The sequence below is a fragment of the Mixophyes fleayi genome, chromosome 4, assembly GCF_038048845.1.
Source record: "Mixophyes fleayi isolate aMixFle1 chromosome 4, aMixFle1.hap1, whole genome shotgun sequence".
NCBI classification, from domain to species: Eukaryota; Metazoa; Chordata; class Amphibia; order Anura; family Limnodynastidae; genus Mixophyes; species Mixophyes fleayi.
In genome coordinates, this window is record NC_134405.1 from 311,631,934 (window position 1) to 311,644,051 (window position 12,118).

Sequence of the window (12,118 nt, forward strand, 5' to 3'; positions counted from 1 at the left end):
AATATTTAGGACAACCATTTGTATTCTATGCTCACAGATTTACAAGTGACAGCTACTGTATTATGGATGATTCTGTAGTTATCTATGTGTGCTTCTAATGAATATTCGTGTATAGAATGTCTAGTGTTCATGTTTGTATTCAGCTCCCCCCTATCTAACTCTCTGCAAAGGCCTCTTCTTCCCTGTTCATCTCTCTGCCTTGCTCCTCTCTTACTAGAGGGGTTAACAGCAGAACAAGCTCATCCCTATTCTGTGCCAATCACCTGAGTGTGAGAGATAGAGAGAGAGAGAAAGAGGGAGAGCAGGCGGGCAGGCACATCTCTCCAGCAGGCTGGCCTCACATCTCCCAGCTGTGGGCTCACAATCTGACGGAGCGAAACGGAGACGGGGAAAGCCCCGAGCAACAGGATGAAGAGGTACCAAGAGCATCATCTGCAGCAGGTAGGCAACAGTCTTCTTGTGACAGGGGTACTGCACCTCTGTGTCCTCAGACGTCTCATGATCCTGCATTAGGAGAGCACAGAAACACATTTTGTAAGCTAGCAGTAGTATAAATTTGACAGACACCTGTATGAATACACCATGAAGAGTGCACATAGGAATGGACATTATTACTAAAGGAAACGGGAATGTATACATGATGAAATAACTGTACAGAGACAGCAGACCATGTAATGGGATTTGTATAATTGAGAACTTGATCCTTGAAGAGCACATTGTTAGAGAGATAAATTGTTCTTTGATGTAGTGAGGGTAGGGGCTGTTTATTTTTATGTTGTTGCACATTTGCTAGAGTGGAGATGCAAGTGGCTTCTTATATGTGTAAGGAAATGGCTTTTCTTAGTCTGGCTTCTAGTTAACCCCTTCAGGTTCTAGCACATGGCATTGTACAATTTCTATACAGGCAGCGCTCTGATGATCTTACAATGCAATTCTAGATTGGTGACTACAGTAATTATATAATACATTTGGCCTTCCACCTAGTCATCATTAGACTCATCAGACACCTTTTACCATACAGCTGATTTCTAGCAGGCAAACACCATCTGGGTCACTTCTGATGATCAGCTGTGTTATAATGTACCGCAAGGTAAGACATGAGCAAGGGGCTGCACCTTGATTGTCTACCAAAAATATTCGATTGAATCCTATAGATGATTTTTTTTTTGCTTGTATGAACATAGACCACTTTATCTCAGAATGCCTCAGTGCTGTCTTGGCAAATATGGTTCCTCTGATGCATGTAATAATACCACAAAATAACCTATGTGTGACTTCACTGCTCTCAGTTTATTCCTTAATATATCTTCTCTTTTCTCCTAAATCCATTATTTATTTCATTAACTTGCCTCCATTACATTTTCTTATCTGATACTCTCCCCTTCCTGTTCATGTCTTTGTCTTACTTACGGCCAATGCATTGTAGTGTTTTTACGTTCCTAATGAACCTATATATTCCTCCGTAAAATACACACGCTTCAAATGTAAGATCCTCCATGGCTTTTTAGCATACTTGCCAACTTTTCCTTGTTGGCTTCAGGGAGATCCCGGGGGTAGGGGGGACTTGACGAATCGCATCAAGGGGGCGGGGCTAATATGACACAATATTTGCGTCACTAAGCCCCACCCTCCCCCTCCGCCACTTATCTATTGTGGGGGCGAGAACCGGAAGGTTGCCCTGCTCTCCCGGGAGCCCGCAAGATCTCCCAGAAATGCGGGAGCGTAGGCAATTATGCGTTAAAGAAAAGCAGCTAATGAATCCCTAGAGACTAGTGTCTTTTACATTTCTGTCTCCATTACTGAAGTCATGTTGTCCATTACTGAAGTCACCTGTCAGCCTTTGATTAAATCTTGGTCTCCATGAAAATGGCCACCTCCATAGGCATCAATACATGGACATAGGACACAATTTCTGAACTGTGTCATCATGCCACAGATGGCGAAGCCAACCACATCCTGTACTGGCTCAGCATCAGGGAGAATGCCAGACTCTTCAGGGAGTGAGGGAGATCACCCCTATTTCAGGGAGTCTCCCTGACATTCAGGGAGAGTTGGCAAGTATGCTTTTTAGTGTAATAGGGTATGTCTTGGTTATAGTCACCATCAGGATTGTCACAGGCTATCCTAAAATGCCAGAATCTTAAAAAGGATCATGAAATTCAAAATGATAAAATATCTGCTGAGTCGGCTACTATTTCTCATGATGACTCCGATCAGCTCATTTGTGTATTATTTCCAATGACCTGAAAGGAACAGAAGTTATTATTTGGCTTAGTTTCCACAGTAACCAAGTGCATTGCAATAGTAAAGGGAAGGGAGATGTACAACAACAATTTGCAAATAAGATTTTGTTGATTTATTCCCATCACCAAGTAGCAAGAAGTAAATTAGCCGTCTTATACGTAGGGCCTGATTTAAAGCTAAACGTAAAATTGCAATTTTTGAGAATGAGCACAAATATTATTACTCACTTATGTTTCAATGGCTGTATTTTGAGTTGCACGAAGATGCGTCAAGGTAAAATTGCAGCCAACATCATTAGACAACAATCAGAAACTTGCACCAGGCCTATGGTAGGCGCAAAGATGGGCCTCCTAAAAGGCCTTATCTAAAGCTGGGTACACACTACATAAAATTACTACAGATACAAATTCTTTAATGATTTCACCAACGACTGTAAGTCCCGATGAGCATGCAGATATATGTACACAACTACATGATTTACCTTTATCTCTCATAACCATCTGCTGAAAAGATTGTGACTCTGCACACTCCATAGAGATCTGCCTCCACTGCTGGTCATGAGTGAGAACACACTTCCACATTTGCCCAACATTTCTCCGTCAAATGATTTCGGACAGTGGTTTATTGTATGTTTGGCACGATCATTGGTTGAAAAACCTGTAGTGTGTAATCAGCTTTAAAAATATATGTAAGTCAAAGGCATCTCTAGTGGGCCTAGTTTACTTGTGTCTCCACACTGTACTGTACGGTGCTTACATGTGATCGTCTCTGAGCTGTCTCTCCAAGCAAACATGTGTGCAAGCATAACATACACTCAACGGGCCTGTGTCATTAAGGAGTGTATCTGCCTTTTGTTTGCGTATCATCCGCTCATTCATTTTGCACAAGCCCAGAACCAAACTATATGCCAAGGAACGCAGCCACGTCCAAGTCATCTTGGAGCGCAAAGGACACCTACTACACCCTATGATTTCAGGGAGGGAATGGATGCATGCAGGCAATGTACAATAAGGGTGTTCCTGTGCAGCTACATCCAAGTCAGGTTCAGGCGCACACAGAAGTACGCTGATTTTCTGCCGTACCTCCTGCTTCAGTTAGAGGTCTAGTCTAAGTCCTGAGTCCTAATTATGTCAGTATTGTATGCATGCTATAACATGTGTCCAATCATTAGCAACTTGTATTGCACTTGATTGTAAAATGTATGTTGTATACAGTACATAATATAACTAAAACTAAAAAAGCAACTTTTTTTAATTTTTGTGTTTTCTCATTAATGCCTGTATTATCAACAGATAACATTATTTAAATAGTTTTTTCTGCATGCGTTCTTTAATGAGTTTATATTATATATTATATATAGGTATTGTACGTATCCTGCAGTATCTGGTCTAGTACAGCAGAGCAAACCTACACCCGTAGTCATCACCACATCTTCATATCCGCTCCTTACTTTGGGCGTATCCGTACTGGACTTACTGCACTTATTGGCATTCTAAAGCAAACGTACGTTGCGCTCAGTATGTGTGCCTTAATGACTCAGGCCCAATATGTTTTACACAGGTTGTATTTACATGGACTTACGCCCAACCCTAAATCAAACACTTAATGTGCACATGTATGCTGCTCACAGTGGAGGTCATTTAGGAAGTGCAAACCGACTGCCGTGTAAAAGCTTTGGTCCCGCCATACGCCTCTAATTGTGCAATTGTGTCTATATTGTTATTGAGACTCATAGATTTATAAAGCAAAATGGCTGCGTTTGTGGATGAGCAGAAGCCATAGGGGAGGACTTTGATGGTGTGAAATTTGTAAAGAACGGAGTAAATGCATAGTTGACTACTCTCTCAGAATTTCCGGGAGAGTCTCAAATTTCTGGGAGTCCGCATCTTTGAAAAAGTCTGTGCAGAGCTGATGAAATACATCCGTGTATTATCTATCCCATATTGGACTCATGGGTGGAATCTTCTCATACACAAGAACTTTCATTTAATTTGGAAACATCACTCTTTACATCTTGTCAAGAGCTTTGTCACTTATGTGTACAACAGTGGAGAGAGATCGGGACAACATAATTGCACCTGACCGTGTGTTTGCTGGCGGGGTGGAACTTTCCCCAGCAACCCTTACACCCGCCTCTGTATACCCTTTTTTGAGTCGTTTCTTGATCAAGATTTACGCTGTATGGATACCTCTACAGTCATGGCCAAAAGTTTTGAGAATGACACAAGTATTGGTTTTCACAAAGTTTGCTGCTTCATTGTTTTTAGACCTTTTTGTCAGATGTTGCTATGGATTATTGAAGTAAAATTACAAGCATTTCATAGACTTTTATGGACAATTTCAGTAAGTTTATGCAAAGAGTCAATATTTGCAGTGTTGTCCCTTTTTTTGGAAGACCACTGCAATTTGCCCTGGCATGCTGTCAATCAACTTCTGGGCCACATACTGACTGATGGATGTCCATTTTTGCCTAATCAATGCTTGAAGTTTGTCAGAATTTGTGGGTTTTAGTTTATCCACCAGGCTCTTGAGGATTGATCATAAGTTGTCAATGGGATTAAGGTCTGAGGAGTTTCCTGGCCATGGACCCAAAATTTCGATGTTTTGATCCCAGAGCCACTTAGTTATCACTTTTGCCTTATGTCAAGGTCCTCCATCATACTGGAAAATGCTTTGTTCATCACCAAACTGTTCTTGGATGGTTGGGAGAAGTTGCTTCTGGAGGATGTTTTGGTACCATTCTTTATTCATGGCTATGAATGGTCTCAGAATGTTTACTGTTGACATAACACAGGGATGATGGTGGTGCTCACCTTTCCTTCTCTGGACAAGCGTTCTTCCAGATGCCCCAAACAATCTGAAAGGGGATTCATCAGAGAAAATGACTTTACCCCAGTCCTCAGCAGTCCAATCCCTGTACCTTTTGCAGAATAACAGTCTGTCCCTGATGTTTTTCCTGGAGAGAAGTGGCTTCTTTGCTGGCCTTCTTGACACCAGGCCATCCTCCAAAAGTCTTCACCTCACTGTGCGTGCAGATGCACTTACACCTGCCTGCTGCCATTCCTGAGCAAGCTCTGCACTGGTGGTGCCCCGATCCCGCACCTAAATCAACTTCTGGAGACAGTCCTGGCGCTTGCTGGATGCTCTTGGGCGCCCTGAAGTCTTCTTCACAACTATTGAACCTCTCTCCTTGAAGTTCTTGATGATCTGATAAATAGTTGATTTAGGTGCAATATTACTAGCAGCAATATCCTTGCCTGTGAAGCCCTTTTTGTGCAAAGCAATGAGGACTGCACATGTTTCCTTGCAGCTAACCATGGTTAACAGTGGAAGAATAATGATTTTAAGCACCACCCTCCTTTTAAAACTTCCACTCTGTTATTCGAACTCAGTCAGCATGACAGAGTGATCTCTAGCCTTGCCCATGTCAACACTCTCATCTGTGTTAACGAGAGAATCACTGACCTGATGTCAGCTGGTCCTTTTGTGGCAGGGCTGAAATGCAGTGGAAATGTTGTTTTTTGGATAAAGTTCATTGTCATGGCAAAAAGGGACTTTGAAATTAATTGCAATTCATCTGGGGCCTGATTCATCAAGGTACGCAAACGCATACGCATCTGCTAAACGGGACTTGAGCTACGTAAAACACCACATACGCAGCGCAAACAGAGCAGATACGGCACTCAAAGTCAACTCAATCTCAAACTCCAACGCAAATATAACGGTTTGCGTCACTCAAAGTATGAAACACAGATGCGTATGCGTTTACGTACCTTGATAAATCAGGCCCCTGATCACTCTTCATGACATTCTGGAGAATATGCAAATTTCCATCATAAAAACTGAGGCAGCAGACTTTGTGAAAAATAATATTTGTGTCATTCTCAAAACTTTTGGCCATGACTGTACGTCTGTCTACTAAGTGAATTGGCCACTCACTTTATTTGGTTTATCACACATAACAAGATACCATATCACAGACTCTTTTATTATTTTTTTTTTTAAAGAGTCAAACAATACAAAACATTAGGAATCTGATATAGCAATGCCACATAACATTTCAACAATACAAGTTATATACTATGTCCTAGTAGAAAAAAAAGAAAGAAAAAAAAAGAAAAACACAAAAGGACATTAGCATTAACATATGAGTATTGGATGACTCTGGTTGTGATGTAAGGAGGGAGGGTAGAGTAGAGGAAAGAAGTGGGATGGCATGGCTAGAGCCGTGGAGAAAGAAACAAAAAAGGTGGAAGAGGAAGATTTTTGAACAGAAGAACCGTATCCATAAACACATCAGTGGAAGAAGACAATCTTCTCTTAGGTCAGATGAAAGGAGAGAGGAAGTTGAAGAATGATAAACACAGGGACCAAATTTTATTAAAGGATATAGAGGAGTTCCTAAGAATGCTGGTTATAAATTCCATACGCTGAATGTGCCAAACCCGATTAATTATAGATTGGATAGAAGGAGGGTTCTGTTGCCTCCAGTCAGTGGCGAGTTGGCATGTGGCTGCTGTGAGGATATGTCGAATGAGTTAGTTTTGTTGACGTGTAGCCCCAGGTTTTCCTAGCAGGAGTAGAAAGTATTTAGGTTCCATGGGGACAGTGATCTGTATGATAGCAGTTATCAAATTAGTCAGTTCAAGCCAGAAACGAGACAGTTTAGGGCAGCTCCACCATACATGAGTACAGTCTCTCCAGCATCAGTCCGAAACATTGGGTAGTATTTTTGAAGACGGATAAGCACGTAGTACCATCGATATAAAATGTTGTAAACATTTTCTTTAATTTTCACGCATATGGAACTAGAAACAGCACTCTCACGAATCTCACACCATTGTTCCGCATCAAGGGCCTCCCCAATGTCCAGGAGCGGGCTGGCCCGGGGGGCAGGGGGGCAGCTCGGTCAGACCGCTATTAGGGTCGGGGGGTAGGCCGGCCGGCCGGCCGCCCCCCGGATGCAAAATACACCACTTTCATGACATCAGATGTGGCCGCGTCAGCGCACAGGCGGCCGCATCACATGACAGGGGATGCGGCCGCGTCATCAAAGACGCGGCCGCATCCCTTTTCATGTGATGCGGCCGCCTGTGTGCCCCCCGGCCACCCCTCTCCCAGCCCGCGCCTGCCAATGTCCTTTTCCCAGGTCAGTTCATGAGGGTCATTCTGGTGCCGCCTGGTCAGGGAGAGTTCTGAGTAGAGGGTTGATATTAAACCTGCCGTGGAGGATTGACAAAGACAGAGAGATTGAAACGAGGTGAGTGGGATATTGTAGATGAAGTGTGAAATACATAAGTACTTCAGGCAGCTAATTGTTTCCTTCAGGACTCATATACATATTGGCACTAAGGTTCTATATGGGTAACACCCACTGCCAAGCTGTCCTTACATTTCTATGTAAGCAATATTTCACAAGTATAGATAGGCCCAAATCCTGCATAGTTCATTCTCAAAGTGTTAAAATAGTCTTTTGCTTTTGACACTTATATTTTAATTGCAATAAGTTGGACTAATTAATTTGACTGACGCTAAAAGAAAACCCTAACCAGATAGATTTTTATCATTGTGGTTTTATAGTCTAAATTCTGTATTATGTGTAAAATATATTATTTTCTACATTCCATTCAGCTTTTATAAGTGGGTTAAATGATGAGCCCCTGAATTCTCCACTCTGATGCCGGTTACAGTGATAGTCGATCATTAAGCCTAATTTTATAGCTCCTTATCTCTGAACTGCAAAAAATGTAAATAAATAAATTATTCTATAATTAGACACTAGACTCTTTCTGCTCTAGTTAGAGCACCATTTGTAAGCTATCATTTCCAGTGGCCTTTAAACCTCATATTCTTGCAATTGCACATTTGATCATATCACGTTCAGTTTATATAAGACCATTGTACACTGCTGTAGAATGTTATATATCAGTATTCTTTTTACTGAGATTTTTGAACCTTTGACTACAAATAAAAACATACCATATGTTTATATACAATATGCAAAGTGTTGTTTTAGTTATCCTTAAACAATAATTATACACATGATGTCTGAAGCAGAGTTGGCTGCAAAACGGGAATAAATTGTTCCAGAAAAGAGCGTGTTTTTGGTCTATATTCAGGCTCGTACACATGTCAACATGTGACCAGCTCCACATTAGCATCAGTCTGGTATATAACAAGTCATTATCATGAGCGACTATTTGTAGATGTCCTGTAGCAGGATACGTATATGTGTTTCTGTAGGTCTGCATGAGTCGAATTTGCACAAACATGCCTTTGCTGTATTCAGACAGTGTTAGAATGCTCCTTGCCTCCCCCTTCTCGCATCTCCAGGTGCAGGTGGATGTAAAAGCCAGTATTACATAGGCACATATATGTTCATCCACCTTATGGGCATGCACGGGGCGATTTCACGCAATATAGGCTACACAGACTCACAAATCTCCCACTCTGCATCAGACTCAGGGTATTTTTGCCATCTCTGTGTTCTATGTGATCAGTTATTTCAGAAAGTATTTCCACAGTGTACTTTAATAGACTAAGAAAGAAATTCTTGTGTTCTTTGAAAAGTAAATCTCTATCCCTATGATAATATCTTTATCTCAGAAATCTTCAGTACTAATAAGTTTCTGAAAATTTAAGGACTCATTCAGTAGAGTACATCTTTTGGGGGGGCTTCAATGGAAGTCCATCCCTGAGACCCCCGCTCTGATAGCCCAAGCGGGTCTTCACTACGCATGCTCCATTATTATTATTACCATTTATTTATATAGCGCCACTAATTCCGCAGCGCTGAACTCACTCACATCAGTCCCTGTCCCATTGGGGCTTACAGTCTAAATTTCCTAACACACACACACACACACACACATACATACAGACACACAGACACACAGACTAGGGTTAATTTGTTAGCAGCCAATTAACCTACCAGTATGTTTTTGGAGTGTGGGATGAAACCGGAGCACCCGGAGGAAACCCACGCAAACACGGGGAGAACATACAAACTCCTCACAGATAAGGCCATGGTCAGGAATTGAACTCATGACCCCAGTGCTGTAAGGCAGAAGTGCTAACCACTTAGCCATCATGCAACCCATCCCCCGTGTTTGCTTAGAAATCTATAGTGGGAGCTCATGGACCAGTATCCTCTCCCCCGGGCTCCATAGGCACCGGACCCCCTGCAATAGCGGTAGCTCCTCCACTGGACTCATTCATCTATGACCCCTATGTTTGCAGCACAATACTTTGTTCAGGCACAGAGAGGTATATAAGTGACTGTGGCCTTGGCTTAGAATTGATATTCGGTTGATGGTGAAGCATGAAATTGGCACCATCCATTTTCGGATAGTTAGGATTTTCTAGATTACTACTATTATTACTATTATTATTGGGTACTGTAGTATTTGGTAACACCAGGTTCACAAATGGATGTTAGATCGGACAGGTTCTTTTTCACACTTCATTTCATCACTTGCTGTGGAAGTATTGCACATCGACTGTTGAAGGGGACTACTCCGAAATGTGTGGTATGCAGATTGGGGTTGACCTGATCACTATTGCTTAGAGAATGTTGCTATGCTTATTGCTCAATTACATCCTGGCATCGTAAGTGCGACTTTTCTTTATCTCTTTGTCAGGATGCCAGGATGTTAGGTCAGGAGCCCACTAGGCTAACTGGCCAACTAACTTTGGCACCTTAAGCTTCTTTAGGTCGCACAGACAAAGAAAGATATGATACACCCATATCTTTATTACAGATGAACAGTACAATTGTAAAGACAATAGCAATAATCTATATAATCACACTTAAAACAATACCCAAAGTGTCACCAACATCCTATAAAAGTCAAACAGCCTCCTAGTGTATAATATCCCTTCTCCGCTATATAAAAAAATGACTCAATTTTTTAGCTGATCCAAGCTGTATTAAACCGTTCTCTGGCCAAGTTGTAGTTTTAATAGTTGCTCTGATGCAGCTACTGGGACAACCACACGGAAAGTTCACAAGTTCACAGAGAGTACCGCAGTGCATGGCCATGCTATTAGTTCTATTACAGTTAACTATAAGGACGCACCATACCTGAGCCACTATGAAAGTCTGTGGCCTAATTCCCTAGAAGGTGCAGCTGGAGACTATAAACCTCACTTTAAGCCTGATTATACAGTTTCTTCCAGGGAGTGCACACCATGGGCTAGATTTACTAAGCTGCGGGTTTGAAAAAGTGGGGATGTTGCCTATAGCAACCAATCAGATTCTAGCTTTCATTTATTTAGTACCTTCTATAAAATGACAGCTAGAATCTGATTGGTTGCTATAGGCAACATCCCCACTTTTTCAAACCCGCAGCTTAGTAAATCTAGCCCCATATCTTGACTGGGAATAATTTTACCATCATACTTTATTAATGTAACAAGCATACATACTCTTATTAAGATTAGTCATTTTGTTCCAATCTAATGTTTAAAACAGCCGATACAAAATGATTCCACTTAATTTGTTATTCCTATCCCTAGCCCATCACTCCGGATCTGCTGATGAGCCCCAGTGATCGTGATGATGCGGAGCTGGACATGGAATATCCGGAAGACCGAGGAAACTGGACAGGAAAGTTAGATTTTCTGCTCTCGTGCATTGGATACTGTGTTGGCTTGGGCAATGTCTGGAGATTCCCATATAGAGCATACACCAATGGGGGAGGTAATTAAATATTTCATGTAAAATTTATAGATTTAATACATTTTTTGAGGAAATATATATGTGCTAAATGGGATGCATTAGATCTTTGTTGGATCCTGCTATATCTAATAAGCTTAAAAGAACTCCAGCCCAATAATTAAAATGAAAGCAAAGATGTTTAAAGAGTTCAATAGCATATCTTCTGCCGGCTTGTGGGTGTTGTGCTAGCACGGTCCTCCTGATTTATACCTTGTAGTTCTCTTGTGTCAACCTCCTGGCAGTAGCTCAGTCCCTTCCACCTTAGGATCTTATGTGTTTTAGTAGTTAAACAGGAGCCCTTTGACCTCTGATTCTCTAATTTGTACATTTCTTTTCAAAGCACTAAAGTTCTAAATATTTTTTTTCAATGTAATATTATTTTACGCTACAAGAACATCTTAACAAAGAGTTAATCATGGTCTTTGTAGCACTCAGTTGTTTTTCCTACACTTGATCAGCCTTCGTACTCTGTCTTATCTCTCTCACATTCTTTATCTGGGTCTCGGGAACTTAAACAGCCCCTGAAAAAAAATTCCCAACTTTTATACACAAAAAGTAGACAACCCAATGTTGTACCTTATGAAGACCAGAAGTTGCAGTGTCCTCTGTGTGGCTTCTGCATACTCTCTTCTCTCTGCAGCCTTCGACCGGTAGCTTTAACTCATCTGCTATACGAACTGACACCAAGACTGTACACCACACTGGTGGTCCTCTTCTGCTCAAACAGATGGTCAATCACAGCATGTTTGCACAAACCCAGTAATAGTGGTGGGACTAAACTTCATCAAAAACTGGGCTTGTTAAGGCACTTGAACTTTTGAAATTGCTTCAAAGGGTCCTAGGTGTGAATCTCTTGGGCTCCTTTTCCTCATTCCAGGTTTATTGTAAGTTCACAGATGGCTTTGTAGAAGCACTGAATACAGCCTTCAGGTTGGATCTAAGAAATAATTGTAGGCTTGACCCATGATTGGTGCCTTTTTGCAACCGCTGCTTGTTTTGACATAGTGTGGTAGTGTTCCACCTTGTAACACCCTTGGGTCAATCACCTCTGTCACCTTAGAATCTTGTGGATTAAAGAAGTCACAGGGGTTCCCACACATGCAGGTTTGAAAATACTTAGGCAGGTGTAGCTGCTGGAAGTCACAGCAGCAAAAG

General features: G+C 41.6%; 1 protein-coding gene across 2 annotated transcripts in view; it reads left to right on the forward strand.

Annotated features, from left to right (window-relative positions):
* Positions 1-244: 244 nt before the first annotated feature.
* SLC6A7 (solute carrier family 6 member 7) overlaps positions 245-12,118 on the forward strand; it is a 66,613-nt gene continuing 54,739 nt past the window's right edge. The window contains exons 1-2 of one of the 2 annotated variants that reach the window (XM_075210044.1): positions 245-441; positions 10,762-10,945. In XM_075210044.1, coding sequence (XP_075066145.1) covers positions 409-441; positions 10,762-10,945 — 217 coding nt within the window. In that variant the 5' untranslated portion in view covers positions 245-408. The remainder of the gene's footprint in view (positions 442-10,761; positions 10,946-12,118) is intronic. The other variant, XM_075210043.1, reaches the window with a different exon arrangement.